Source organism: Pseudorca crassidens, chromosome 1 (assembly GCF_039906515.1).
Source record: "Pseudorca crassidens isolate mPseCra1 chromosome 1, mPseCra1.hap1, whole genome shotgun sequence".
Taxonomy (NCBI): domain Eukaryota; kingdom Metazoa; phylum Chordata; class Mammalia; order Artiodactyla; family Delphinidae; genus Pseudorca; species Pseudorca crassidens.
In genome coordinates this window covers 181,216,956-181,231,176 of record NC_090296.1, presented here as the reverse complement: position 1 = coordinate 181,231,176, position 14,221 = coordinate 181,216,956, and the positions used below count along the sequence as shown (strand labels likewise).

At 44.7% G+C, this 14,221-nt stretch overlaps 1 protein-coding gene across 22 annotated transcripts in view; it reads right to left on the bottom strand.

Annotated features, from left to right (window-relative positions):
* Positions 1-14,221, bottom strand: part of PARD3 (par-3 family cell polarity regulator) — a 727,131-nt gene that overhangs the window by 94,998 nt on the left and 617,912 nt on the right. For 21 of the 22 annotated variants that reach the window (XM_067702290.1, XM_067702246.1, XM_067702315.1 and 18 more), the window contains 2 exons: positions 12,954-13,074; positions 2,715-2,842 (listed from right to left, as the gene is read on the bottom strand). In XM_067702290.1, coding sequence (XP_067558391.1) covers positions 2,715-2,842; positions 12,954-13,074 — 249 coding nt within the window. Of the gene's footprint in view, positions 1-1,272; positions 2,237-2,714; positions 2,843-12,953; positions 13,075-14,221 lie in introns of those variants that run through there. The other variant, XM_067702348.1, reaches the window with a different exon arrangement.

The window sequence follows — 14,221 nt, the reverse complement described above, 5'->3', positions numbered from 1 at the left end:
CCACTCACCTAAACTCACACAGCTCTTTAATTTTAAGATTTCTACTTTTCTCCTATCCGCACAGAATAAAATGGCTAATAGTAAGGGAGTTATAAATGACCAGAGGGAAAGTTCTGGTTCTTTAGGGAAACACTAACTGACAGCAATAGTCCCAGCAGCGGCAAGCCGCTGGTCCATGGAATTCCAGGTGCCTCTGCCTGTGCTTCAGGGGGAGAGGAGGGAGAGAAGCACAGAGGACGGGAGAGCTGGAGAGGGTTAGGGGTGGAGATGGAGAGGGGGCGCCAGGATGAAAGGATCCGTTTGGAGAACTGAGCGACTTTGGAAGGTGAGCAGGAGTAATCCGGTGCACCTGCCTCTCTCTGGTCCTCTTCCCGAGGATGGGGCCCCAGAGTCTCTCCTCCCACCAGGCTCTCCCGCCCCTATCCCCCCTCCTTCCCTTCCCTAGTCCTGGCCATTTCCCATCTCACTTTCTTCTTACACACACTTTATGAGAGCTCTCCTCCATTTCTTATAAACAGTGTCAAACACAACTAAAGTATAAGAAGCCAAACATTTTGCCAATAAGATAAGATCACAGCCCCTGCGCAGACACCACCATCTGCGTGGGCGTGATGCACAATGGCCACTGCGTGGCTGGGACAGCAAGGCCACATCAGGCGTGTCAGGTCATCCCCATCATCACGCTCGTCTTTCTGACGGAATGCAAGCTGACAGGCTGCAAGAAGGGAACTTACACAGCAGAAGCTTTTTGCGTAATCCTTGAAGTGTTGCCCATTTGATGCTCCGGGGTGATTCAGGTGGTGGCCTCCCCCCAGGTGCTAAGGGCAGCAGAGCACAGAGACCTTTATGTCCATATCTGCTCACGTTCCAAAAGTGAGCACCAAAGCCCTCGGTGGCAATGAGCATTACAAGATAGTGGTTTAGCGTCGGGGCTGGGCAGGGTGGGGTTTGAATTCTGGTGGAATTACGTACTAGTGTGGGACCTTGAGGGGCGTACCTTAATTTCTCTGAGTTGTTTCCTTGTAAGACGTGCTCTCCAAGGTCTTGTCTAGACCTAAACTTCAATGACTCTTGCCTAGAGTGGGCTAAATAACTGTTAGTTATGCTCCCATGTAAAAGAAAGGATACTTCCGTACTCAAAGGAGACACAGCTTTACGGATTGAGAGGACAGCTGAGTGATCGAGTTCCCACACTAGGCAGTGCCCCTCCTGGTACAGAGCTGCACTCACACCACGTGGGCGTGGCTGACCCGGGTCAGTGCAGTGAAGTCCCCCGGGCCGGTTATGGTGGTTATTTAACACTAAAAGGACTCCCCTTTATTAGAATCAGGATCACTTTCGTATCAGTCGGTCAACTTTGCCCCATCCCAGCACTCTTTTCCCCCAAATTCAAAATGGTCTACTTGATATAAACATGGTAAGTAGACCGTTTTCCACCCAAAATGATTTTGTCACCTGGTTTTGAAATCGTGTTCCGTACAAACGCCTGTAAGAATTGTGATGATAGGCGTGACTTCTTTGGGGAAGTTTGGAAAGCTGAATGGTTTTAAACACTTTCATTATTTACAATACTTAGACGGAAAATGGCTATTTCAATGCCTTAGGGCGCCGTTACCTGAGGGCTCTCAGGCCTTTGGCAGAGAAGCCCTGGGGCAGAGGGGCCTCCACGTGGGGAGCCCGGCAGGGAAACTCTTCTGGCTCAGCCATCAGCTAGGCAAGTGGACATCCCGGGACTCTCCGAGGTTCAACACTGAGCAGAAGCAAGGATGGCAGGACGGCAAGAGAGGCAGGTTTGGGACCACTGATCCCCCTTAGATACAGTGCCTGGAGCATTTAGCCCCTATCCTTTTGGAGAAGTCTAGATTTACAAGATATCATTTATCCTAGTTACCCCTGAGCTGAGCAAAGTTCTCTTTCCATTTCTCAGTTGAGGAATCTGTCTCCAGCCCCATGGGAGGTCGCAGAACCAACACGGTAAGTCCCCTACATACGAACCTCCAAGTTGCGAAGATGTGAACCTGCATCTGGTTCCAGCAAGGAACCAGAACCTGTGCCGTCAACGACAGGCGTGAGGGACATGGCAGCTCGCCCTCCGTCTCCTATCGCTGACGATCCTTCAGCTCTACCGCCTCCCACCTCCTCTCCCTCCTCCAGTCCGTACCTCTTCTTGCCTGTTCACCCGATGCCAGCCCCTGGATGCCAGCTGCTGTACGACTGTACTTTTCAAGGTACTATACTGTAAGATTAAAGATGTTTATTTTTTGTCTTTTAGGTATTATGTGTGTGAAAAGTATTCTAAACCTATTACAGTGCAGTACTGTGTAGCTGATTGTGTTAGTTGGGTACCTAGGCTAACTTTGTTGGACTTATGAACAAATTGGACTTACAAACGTGCTCTCAGAACGGAACTCGTTCATACGTAGGGGACTCACTGTACCAGAACCCAGGTCTGACCCCTAAGCCCAGTCCTCGTGGATCAAGCCACTTCAGGTCCAGTGAGGGAGCTGTCTGGTGAAGGTGTGGGCATCTCCTAAAACACCTCCCTCCGGGTCTCCCTGCCACGTGGTAAGGTGGCCTCTGAGTAAGCGATGATTCCCACCATCTACGTGCAGTTCTTCGTTATTGGAGAAAGTGCACTGGGGAGGAGGGATTTCCCAAGGGACAAGGACAGGGAGGATGGCGACACGCGTGGGGTGCGCGTGGGGTGCTCGTACCGGGGCAGGGAGCTGTACTGGCGCTGGGCCTGCTGGAAGCTCTCACGTTCTTCCTGCCGTTGCCGCTGCATCTGCACCTCCACCGACACCGAGTGCCGGCCGCTCTGCGCCGACGGTCTGGAGTTGGGCTGCAGGGGGAAAACGCAACACGAGTCACGAGAAAGGAATTACGAATATCACAGGACCGGTGACTGTTTCCATTCTCATAGACTGACTTAGAAACAATTTTCAACTTCCGTGAATTTCTTAAAAATCAAGTGCAATTTTCTCAGGAGGCATCTCACTGATCTCGTGAGCCCCAAATACCCCATCATCCTAAATTTTAATTACGGCTTTAGAATGGTTTAAAATTGAGACATCCACCTTTCTAGTCTGCCTAAGTGAGGTTTGGTAAATACTGACATTAGACACTAGTTTACATCCCTTGTATATACAACAAATACAGGGGAGTAAGGCTGCTCAGAAATCTAGAAGTCAATGCCAAAAAATATAAAATTTTGCTACAATAATTCACAACAGTGGGAAAGTCCAAGGTTACACACTTGAAAGTTGGCCATGCTGGTGAACCTTTTCGGTAGTTATGTATTTTACTCTAGCAGTAGGATACAATGTAGCTGATTCCCCTTTTATTAAAGGCTGACAGCTAAATTTTGAACCCAAATTAGTTGAAACTAGGCAGTGTTCACCACGTACAGGTCCTCCAATCCACGGATGGCAGCCACATGCGAACAGAAACACTTATCAGAAGAACGAATCTGCAAGCTAACAGCTACTGGAATTGGTTATGAAATAACACATTTTGCCTTAGTTATGAGGATATAGCATTTTTACCTAGGTTAATTACACGCTACAGAGAAATTTTCCATCCTCTGGCTAAAACTTTGGTCAGCAGGTCATCTGCTCATTGCTGCCACTGACCAAAACCAGATATTGGGTGACATATGATGCTGGGCCCCTGTGGATGCTTTAGCTTCTCACCATCAGCGTTTAGCTCACCTTCGAGATCTGGCCTTTTGAAAGTAGCTCCACTCAAAATAGACAAGGATGCCTCTAACTTTACAAAACAGCGGACAATGGTTGATCACAGCATCAATGGCAGTCACTCTTAAGTACTCCTTTTCAGTGCTCGCCGACCTCTGCCCCCTTTGTGTTATGCAACATTGCGCAATAGGCTTATTCTGAACGAAGACTGTCTCTTATAAACAAGTTATTGATTTTCTTTTAGAGTTGAAAGCCAATGAGAGACCTGGGCTCAATAATCATTTTCTGAAATCATATGAGTCTCAGCCTTCGTTTGGAGCGCGGTAAGATAACACGTGGTTTGTTCCTTAAAGAGTGGCTCCTCTGGTTGGCTTTTGTGTGAAGAGAAAGAAAGCAATCTCTATTGTCCCCTTTCTGCCTAGCTAGCATAGCCCATTGTTGGTAAGCAATGATGAGGCACTGTGCAGGACAAAATTTCAAAGCATACGTACATCATCAGCGAGCATATTAAAAATATCCCGATACAAAAATAATGGGCGAAGAGGTTAGGCTTTACAATACCCCGGTCTCTACGAGTGGATGTTTATAACCACACGCCTTGGAACAAACGTGTGTTTGGAGACCCACTCCACAACACCGTTCAAAGAAAACACATTGCCGAGTGAGCTCTGCTTATACAAACAGAGCATGAAGCAATTGTTCATCGACAACATTAAGCAGACAGACAGTTTCTTCCATGACCCTTGATGAGGCTGGCCCCGAAGAGCACTGAGCTGACCTATTATCGGTGGGGAGCCTGGGGAAGGGCCACTGGACGGGGAAAGTGAAGCAAGGAAATACGCCTTCGAAAAGAACCCCATTTTCCTTTCCTTTACAGCCCGTCTAAGCTACACACATGTGTCAAACAGTCTTGAAAGGCCTGGCATGCTGCTGCAGGATTTAGTAACCAGCTTTTCAAGCTCCCGCCGTTCTGTGACACGCTGCTTGTGGAGCTGTGAAAAGAAAATGCAAGGTCTTGTAGAAAGGTGTTTCTCCCAGAGGCCTGAAAATTTGATTCTGACGGAGGAAAAAAAAAAAAAAAAAAAGTTGAAGGGCTTTTGCTTCCGCTACTGTGCGTTTTCTGATTTTCTGATACTGTTTATCAGTGGCACATCTGGTGGATCTGGATGAACCCCAGTAATGAAATTATCATGGGATCTGAAGACTTAGAATGAGGGAATGAGTTTGGAATCAGCAAACTGACATATTTCATTCTGTTTGCTCACTCTGATGAAATACAAACCTCAGCCTTACTATTAATATTTTACTCTCTTTCTCTTTTCAGAGCATGCAAAAGAGTAGGTTATTAGAAAGAATCACTGGGACTTCCCTGGTGACGCAGTGGTTAAGAATCTGCCTGCCAGTGCAGGGTACACAGGTTCGATCCCTGGTCAGGGGAGAGCCCACATGGCGTGGAGCAACAAAGCCCGTGCGCCACAACTACTGAGCCTGTGCTCTAGAGCCCGCACACCTCGACGAAGAGTAGCCCCCGCTCGCTGCAACTAGAGAAAGCCAGAAAGCCCGGGTGCAGCAACGAAGCCACCACACAGCCAAAAAAAAGAAAAAAAAGAAAAGAAAGAAAGAATCACCCTTAGTTTCAGGATGAAAGTTGACTGGGCTGCAGATTTCAAGGAAGATTGTGTGCATGACGCGTCCAGAGGAACAATGAGAGAAGGTCGTCCTGGCAAGTTTTCTACTTGGCCTGAATCAAAAATAACCTGATTCATGATTTCAATGAAGATCTCATAAAAACGTAAATTGTGGGAACAGTCTTACCACCGACAGCCCCAACTTTAAGATACTGTGGTTTTGTGGTTCCCTACGGCAAAAACAGAAAAATGTATCTAGAGTCCAAAATCACAAAAATAAAGATAGAAATGAAGAAAGAGATCAGGTTTAACCCCAGAGAGAAGGGCATGTTTTCGGATAAAACAGCATCAGCAGCTACAACAACAAAGCAACATCTATACAGGGAAACACGCAGGGAACACATAATTGTAATGATTCCAGAGATTCGCCAGACAGCAAGGCAATAGCTCAGCTTTGAGAGTGCAAATCATAAATAACCTCGGCCTTGTTTGTGATGAAACTGGTGACAAGCAGCTACCTTTTAAGTAAAAAAATAGCCCAGGTTGCCAAGGCTATAATAATGACAGAGGTTATAAGACAGAAGTATATACATGATTATCTCTTACACAATACACCGGAGAACCACGATACGTGACTGTCTTCATGGCTTATGTTTAAAACCACAAGTGAAAATGATGCAGGTTGCTTTTGTAAATGAGCTGCAAAGTACTGGTCTTTATTGTGATTATGAAGAGATGCGATTTATATTATATAAAAAATTACATAAAGCTTCGAAAGCTGCGCAGTTTTGGTATCACTAACGTAGAACAAAATATTGAAAGTATCTTCTGTACGGTGTTTCGCTAAATTAAGTCCTTACGCATTTCTCTCCATTAAATAAAAATCATCCTTATTTTTCCAAAATAAAAATAGACAATACAAAAAATAAAAATACAAAACCCAAACTGTTAATAGACTAAAGAAAGAACAAAAATAAATGTATACTGTACAAAGTTTCAGTACTAATTTGAACCAGGTGGTATTATAAGATTTTTAGAGCTTCGTATAAAAGTGTGTGTGTCTCTTATGAAATAAAATTCATTAGTTTTATTAATATTTAATACTGCTTAAATAATCGAATTTTTCTTCACATAGATAAGAAAAAGAGCACGTATGCATATGTGTGTGTGCACGTGTATATATTCACACATACACATATATGTAATAGTCTTATGAATGAGAATTTAGGGTGGGTTTTCTACTTAAATAATGAATAATAAAAAATTTCAAATTTTCACATATGTCCAGGGCATGTAGGGAAAACAAAAATAAAATACAAGAAGTTTCTGTGCTTTGGATGAAAACCTATGATGAAGATGATGATAATGATAAAACAAAGAACAATGATATCCCTTGAGATTTAAAGTCCTTATTTTAGTAATTCAAATGCACTGCAATCCTAGTATGAATTCCACATTCTGATAACAAAGTCACTTAATCGTGTTGAGAGTGTAAGTTGTTTACTCTGTTTAAAAGTGGCCATTGCTAATATTGGTAATGATTTTCTATAGAGAACTTATTGCCAACCTCTAATCCAAATAAAGTTAACTTTTGTCTCTAGATCCTGTCCTCCCTGCCCTCCCCTCTACCCATCACACACTATACTTACACAGCTATCGATTGAACTCTGTGGGTTCTGAATGTTGAAAAGCTTAATTGCTACTAATGATGTGAGTAATGGTTGAAAAATTGCCACACATACCAATTTCCCTCATCAAGATTTTATAAATATGTGTTTTGGTCTTAACACACTATTTGTCTTCTTCTCATCTTTCCCAACCAGGGTTTGGATCTATTTTCCCATCTTAATCAGCAAGTAGGTTGAAAATAAAGGAGCAGCCCTCCAGTGTCCCTCACTGTTGGGTGGCAGGCAGGCTCATGCACTTCACCACCGGAGGGTTCTGTGGGTAGAACAGCCCATGGGTCATGGAGGCTTTGGCTTGGAGGGTGGGTCATGGGACTCCAAGAAAAGGGTCTATTCTGCAGCAGCACAGAGACACCCTTGCCATAACTAAAGGGCACCCCTTTGCTGCAAGAATGGTTTCCTCCAGGTGGATTTTCAAGAGAGGTGATTGCCACCCAATTTGAACTGGAGTAACATTACACACAGCAAGCCTATCAACTAAGAAGATATTTCTTGAGTCCAGGCGTGGAGACCCATTAGGAAGAAATGACAGCAGATACCTCTGAAGTCTTAAAGAAAGGAAGACAGGGTTTCCCTGGTGGCGCAGTGGTTGAGAGTCCGCCTGCCGATGCAGGGGATACGGGTTCGTGCCCTGGTCCGGGAAGATCCCACATGCCGCGGAGCGGCTGGGCCCGTGAGCCATGGCCGCTGAGCCTGCGCGTCCGGAGCCTGTGCTCCGCAACGGGAGAGGCCACAACAGTGAGAGGCCCGCGTGCCGCACAAAAAAAAGGAAGACAAAAAGAGAAGCATCATCTGCTCAAATTCCCCAGGTCCAGGGAAGGCAGTCTAGGGGTGCAGGATGGCTGTGCAGTGTGACTGGCCCTCTTACTAAATCAGGCAAGAACCTAAATGGGAAAGGGGAGTTGTTAAAAGTCCAAGGCAGGAAAATGGAGAAAGGGACAGATTTTTTTTAATTTGTTTAAGGACAGACAGCTAGGAAGAAAGCTTGGGGGAGAACAGGATATTCATACCCTGGAGGATCAATTTTCTACCTGAAGGACTAAACTGCTTTCAGTCACTACCCACCCAGGGCCAAAGGATTTAGCAACACGGCTATTAAAAGCTCCATCCTCCCACCCATCAACAGTCTCAGCCAGTAAGTCTGCTTGTGGGCAACACGCAGGTATCTGTAAAGTCTTAACAGCATACTGTGCTTAGGTCTGCAGCCTGCAATTTAATTCTTCTAAAAGCAGCACTAAGTCCTGTCCATATCTGAGCTCTGTGATAATAACCCTAACGTCAGCTATTGTTCCATTATCTTAAGAAAGATTTACAGCAACTTGCTGCTTTATTTATGCTGCACCTGGCCCTGCTTTGGGGGAAGAAGTTGCTTTTTCTTCTTCTTTTACTCAGCTTGGGAGGGAATTCACTTCAGTTATGGAGCTAAGGAAGTGTCCTGGGCCTCTGCTCATCGAAGGACCTTTGGTGCCACAAATCAGCTCCCTCAGGCCCAAACGTTATTTTGAACAAAAGCCCAGGAACAGGTGCGTACTGTTCTGCTAGAGTAGAGAGAACATTGTGAAAATGGATAAGTTGAAAAGGGCCCCTTGGAAGAATTTTCTGCAGCATCTCTCTCTGTATGTAAAGTCATTGGCCTGGATATTTTTCTAAATGATACATCTGACTGCACTTCATGTGTGGGCATTTCTGACAAGCGGGGCAATTTCAATTCATATGGTCTAAACTGTACACACAGCTTGAAGATGGGCTTGTGGTTCCTTAACACTAAAATGATTACAAATAATTCCAGTGGGTGAGATCATGGCCTCATCCTTTCCAAACACAGTGATCTTTCAAGGTCAGAATACATACGGGAAAAGAATCAAGATTCCAAGATATTCAAAGCTCATTTTGTAAAACAGATCATAAAAACTACAGGCTATGTTACATTTTGAACAACTGAGCAGCTCTTCATAAGGCAACAATGAGAATTTGTATGAAAATTAATACACTGAGTAGAATTACAGTCACTTTACACTCATTTACACGATCTGTAGAATGGAGAGTACACAGCAAGATCCCAATTGTTTGATAAACGAATGAATGAATAAATAAATAAATAAATGGAAAAGGTCAACTTCTGACCCACAATTCAGGAAATTATTCCATTCCCAAGGTAATCAGCTTGTCATCCAAATAATTCCCCGCTCAGTCATTACAGGAAATGATCATACAAGCCAAGTTGTCCATCTGAAGTTGCTACGGCATTTTGATATACAATAATTTGGCCTAAGACCTTCAGTAGTTGAGTTTCCTAACGTACAAGACATTCTCAAACATTTTTTTCCCAACATGATTGCTCATATTAAGCAGATAACATAGAAACAAGTGCCAAAATATACATGCCCCTCATTAAAAATAACTTATAAAGAAACCTAATGGATACCAAATGGTTGCCACATCTCCTAGCGCAAAACTTCTAGAGCTAAGAAGGAGGAAATGCTCATTTAGCCTCCAACAGACCTGGAGATCTTGCATGTGGATAACTAACCAGAAATAATTCCAATTAATTTTAGTTCCCAAAAATAGATCCCTCTGTTTCTCAAAGCTGTATATTTAAAATATTTTCCAACTTCAAAGAGGTGTTCTTTCAAGCTTTTTTGTGCCCACCCACCCACAATCAATTTGGGTGTGGTTTCTGTGTGTTCAATAGTCCCTGCATCCCCTTCTCAAGACTGTAAAAGTGCGCCTTTCCTTTGTATCAGCTCCACTGTGGGATCCTAAGGGCATTCTTTCTTTGTTTTCCAGAACCAAACACAATAACAGAACATAATCAACACTCAAGAAATTTGGTGAGTTAAATGATTAATTACGGACTAAGACATGCTGGTTGGATAATCCACATTCCCTGGTAAAGTAAAATGGCGCGACGCTGCCCCTCCTGGGCTGGACGAGGAGTGAAAAGCCCTTGGAGGGCCTGGGCTGCTAGCGTTACGGGCTGTGAGAACCATTTCCATGTGCAGCGGCTGTTTATCCCTTCAGGTTGCCACTGGCCTCATTCTTCCTTTCAGCACCTTTGTACAAATACACACCGTTAAGGATGTTTACCCCGCAACACGAAAGAAGCCTGCTTTAGGAGACCTAGCAGGACTAGGTGGAGTCATTGAGCCAAACAACAGAAGTAGATGAACATAATTCCATCCTGTCGCTACACAGGAATAACTCGGTTTACTGGATCATCTAGAAAAATAAACTAAATATTATTAATAGTGATATTGTTGCAGAGGACAGTTAGATTGTCACACGTATTCAATCCGTTGCACATGTTTTATAACCTCCCAAAGTCAGCTACGGTTGATTTCCTGAGTTTTTCCTCCGGGATGCCGGTCTCATATTGCCTGTTCTAAGGTCCCATCTTCCTCACTTGAACCAAGGTGAGATCCTTCAAACTGGGACGCCTTCTCCCATTTTTCCTTCTTCTCCTTTCAGTTGCCACATGAACCTTCCACAAACTCCAACTTGATCACCAAACCCCAGATCAGAACCTTTCCTGGCTTTGTGTGGAGTGTACTGAGGCTGCTGGATTTTAGGACCAAAAAGGACCTCAGCGATGATCTAAACTCTGGAGCAATGCTTCCCAGAGCTGACCATCCTTCGACATGACGTGGAGGGCTTATTAAAATACAGATTCCTGGGCCCCACCCACAGAGGTGCAGATCCAGTAAGTCTGAGGCAGGGCCCAGGAACGTGCACGTGTGACAAGCTCCCAGGAGAAGCTGAAGGTGCTGGTCCGTGGACTACACTTGGAGAAGCTCCGACCCACGGCAGCAGCCTCTGTCTTCAACCCAAGGAGCTCTGCTGACATCTGCTTTACTCGACACCCCCAGCTTCCTCTTAAATGTTCATTCTAACAAAAGGTTTAGTAACTGACAATCAGCTACTCTAACCCCCTTGGTTTACAAATAAGAAAACTGAGGCCTGGAGAAAAAATTTAAAATTATTTTTTCTAACCTGGCTAGGGGGCCGGCATTCTGTCCTGATACCATTTTTGTTCAGACTTTCAGTCTAGCATTGAAAGCTCCTAGAACCTTCCCACCTTCATCTCTCCTTCCCTACAATCTAACCACACTCGGGTCCACGTCAGCCTTTTCTCACACCATTCTTCGTCTGCCCCTACTCTCCCAAATATCGAGTGTGATCATACACCCAACACGTTGAACTGAACTCAATACACGTTTTGGGCCCTAATCACTCCTCCACTTCAGGAACTCACATGCATGGACGGGACACCTTTGATCCCAACATCATCCAGATTTTCCTGGACTCCAAAAATACACTCTTTTGACCGCAGCCTCCTAAGCTTTATAATCCTAGACTGCTGGCACCCCCAGCTCCACTCCCAGCAGCCTGCCAGGCTATCAGAGTGGTACTGACCACCGGTTCATCCCTGTGGTGAATACTATTCATCCCTGAGCTGTACTGCCCACCCTGCCCACATGGGGCAGTGCTTCACCAGTATCCGCACCAGGCTTGCCTTCCTTGACTTTCTGCCATGTCTGTCTTGCCAATCCTCATCACAGAATTCAACTAAAAAATTATTTTTCTAAACAACAAGGTCCTACTGTATAGCTCAGGGAACTCTATTCAATATCCTGTGATAAACCATAACAGAAAAGAATATGAAAAAGAATATATATGTATAACTGAATTGCTTTGCTGTATAGCAGAAATAAACACAACATTATAAATCAACTATTCTTCAATAAGATAAATTTTTTTTAAAAAAAAATTATTTTCTGGGACTTCCCTTGGTGGCGCAGTGGCTAAGAATCCGCCTGCCAATGCAGGGGACACAGGTTCAAGCCCTGGTCTGGGAAGATCCCACATGCCCAGAGCAACTAAGCCGGTGAGCCACAACTACTGAGCCTGCGTGCTACAACTACTGAAGCCCGCGCGCCTAGAGCCCGTGTTCCGCAACAAGAGAAGCCACCGCAATGAGAAGCCCGCGCACCGCAACCAAGAGTAGCCCCCGCTCGCCGCAACTAGAGAAAGCCCGCGCGCAGCAACGAAGACCCAATGCAGCCAAAAATAAATGTTAGTCAATTAATTTTTTAAAAATTATTTTTCTATTCCCTGTCCTCAAACCATTATTGGCTATGGTCACACTGTCATGTTGACTGGACTTACTAATACCCTCAGTTAGATTTTCCTGCCTCAGGCAGCTTATTTACTCATCTCTAGTTGACTCTCTCAGGTTTCCAAGGAAAGCCTTCACAATTCCCATCATATTGAACCCCCAAATCTGCTCCAATGCCTCCCATTCCCAGAAGTGACATCATCTCTATGGCAAAACACAGGATCAGAGCCCAAGTCTGGGGCTGGATTGGGAGGATTAATTAGCCCGCCACACTGTGGAATCTGGACTTATCTTGGGGGCATTGAGAAGCCATTCAGAGCGCTGCTGTAGAAGGGTCCCTCTGGCGGCGATGGGAGGGACGACTGGAGATGGGCTAGAGGCAGAGACCTGGCAGGGGCTCAACAAATGCACACAGGAGATGGGGGAGAATCAAGAATCACTAAATACTGTACTTTGCGTAGAGCAGATACACCATAGACGTGTTGAACTGATTTATTCAGGCTCTGACTCTCAGAAAAATGCATATAGAAAAATACTGAACTAAACTTTAAAAAATGCATAGTTGAGAGTCAGAATACTTCTGCTGTGTCTTGTCATCAGGCAAATGAAACCTATTCTGCAACGGACAGATGGTGCAACAAGATATAAAATGAAATTAGCAGTGATGAAACCCAGATGGAAATGAGGAAAAGGTCAATATGCTAAAGGTCAAAGGAATCTGGCTCCACCTTGTCTTGTTTCATAAAGGTCTGAGGTCACAGCTTAGAGGCTTTTACTGCAGGGAAGTTGCAGGACTTCCTACGACTGTGCCAAGACACCAAACACTCACCCAGGGCTGTTCAAAGCTATAGGTACGTCGCCGATCTTCCACATCTTCATCCTGCTTTGCTTGCTGAAATTCTTGCCGGAGACGCTGTATCCGATCATGGTTGCTAGGAGTTGATCTGTTGCTAAAAGACAAAACGGGCAACAGTGAACACCCTTCAGAAATACAATCTGTGGATGGAAGTTGCTAGGAAAAAATGGCAGCTTGCTGTGAAATGGTGCTGTTTGAGAGGAAGTGAAATTTTAAGACAATATCTAGGCATTTGAAATATGTTTGCATTTTGTTGAGACTTACTGAGGTGATTTTAGACAGATATTCAAGAGGGCAAGGGGTATTTTTAGACATTCCTTTTTTTTTTTTTTTTTTTTTTTGCAGTACACGGGCCTCTCACTGCCATGGCCTCTCCCGTTGCGGAGCACAGGCTCCGGACGCGCAGGTCCAGCGGCCATGGCTCACGGGCCCAGCCGCCCCGCGGCACGGGGGATCCTCCCGGACCGGGGCACGAACCCGTGTCCCCTCATCGGCAGGCGGACTCCCAACCACTGCGCCACCAGGGAAGCCCCTAGACATTCCTTTTTTACGCAGCTCTTTAAGAGCCTCATTTCCTCTTGGGAATCTGGCAAGGTGTTGGCAGCAAACATTTTTTGGAAAGGACATTGCATGAAAAGTCGGAAATACCAGGGTCCAGTCCTAGCTCCTCCACCTTCTTAAAGTAAAGTACGTAACGTCTCTGGGCTGCGGCTTCTTTATATATAGGAAGTGCACATAAGAATCCTTTTTGCTCTAAATATCATAGTTGTAACAATCAAGTGAGACAACACCATACAATATAGACTCACAAACGTGCAGTATTACTTTCATAATGCCATTATATGAAGTTCTTGTTTATGAGTTTTCCCACGTCTATACACAAAATCCAACACTCACAGTATACATGAAAAGCGTTTTAAAAATAACCTCAGGTGGTAGTTTGATTGAACCAATGAGTTCATAATAATTTTGCCTTCTTTTTTATAGCTTTGAATTCTGTTTTATCCTCACAGAAAGCTTATAAGATAGGTGCAGAAGGTAGTATTTCACGCACACACACACACACACACACACACACACACACACACACAGAGGCAGAAACTGCCATTCAGAGAAGATAAGTAACTTGTTTGAAGTCTCCAGTCTTTCTCTAGCCAGTGGGGAATGTGAGACTGGAATCCAGAATTTTCTGGCCACTAACCCAGCCTCATCTCACTATACCCTGTTGTTTCATTTAGTAA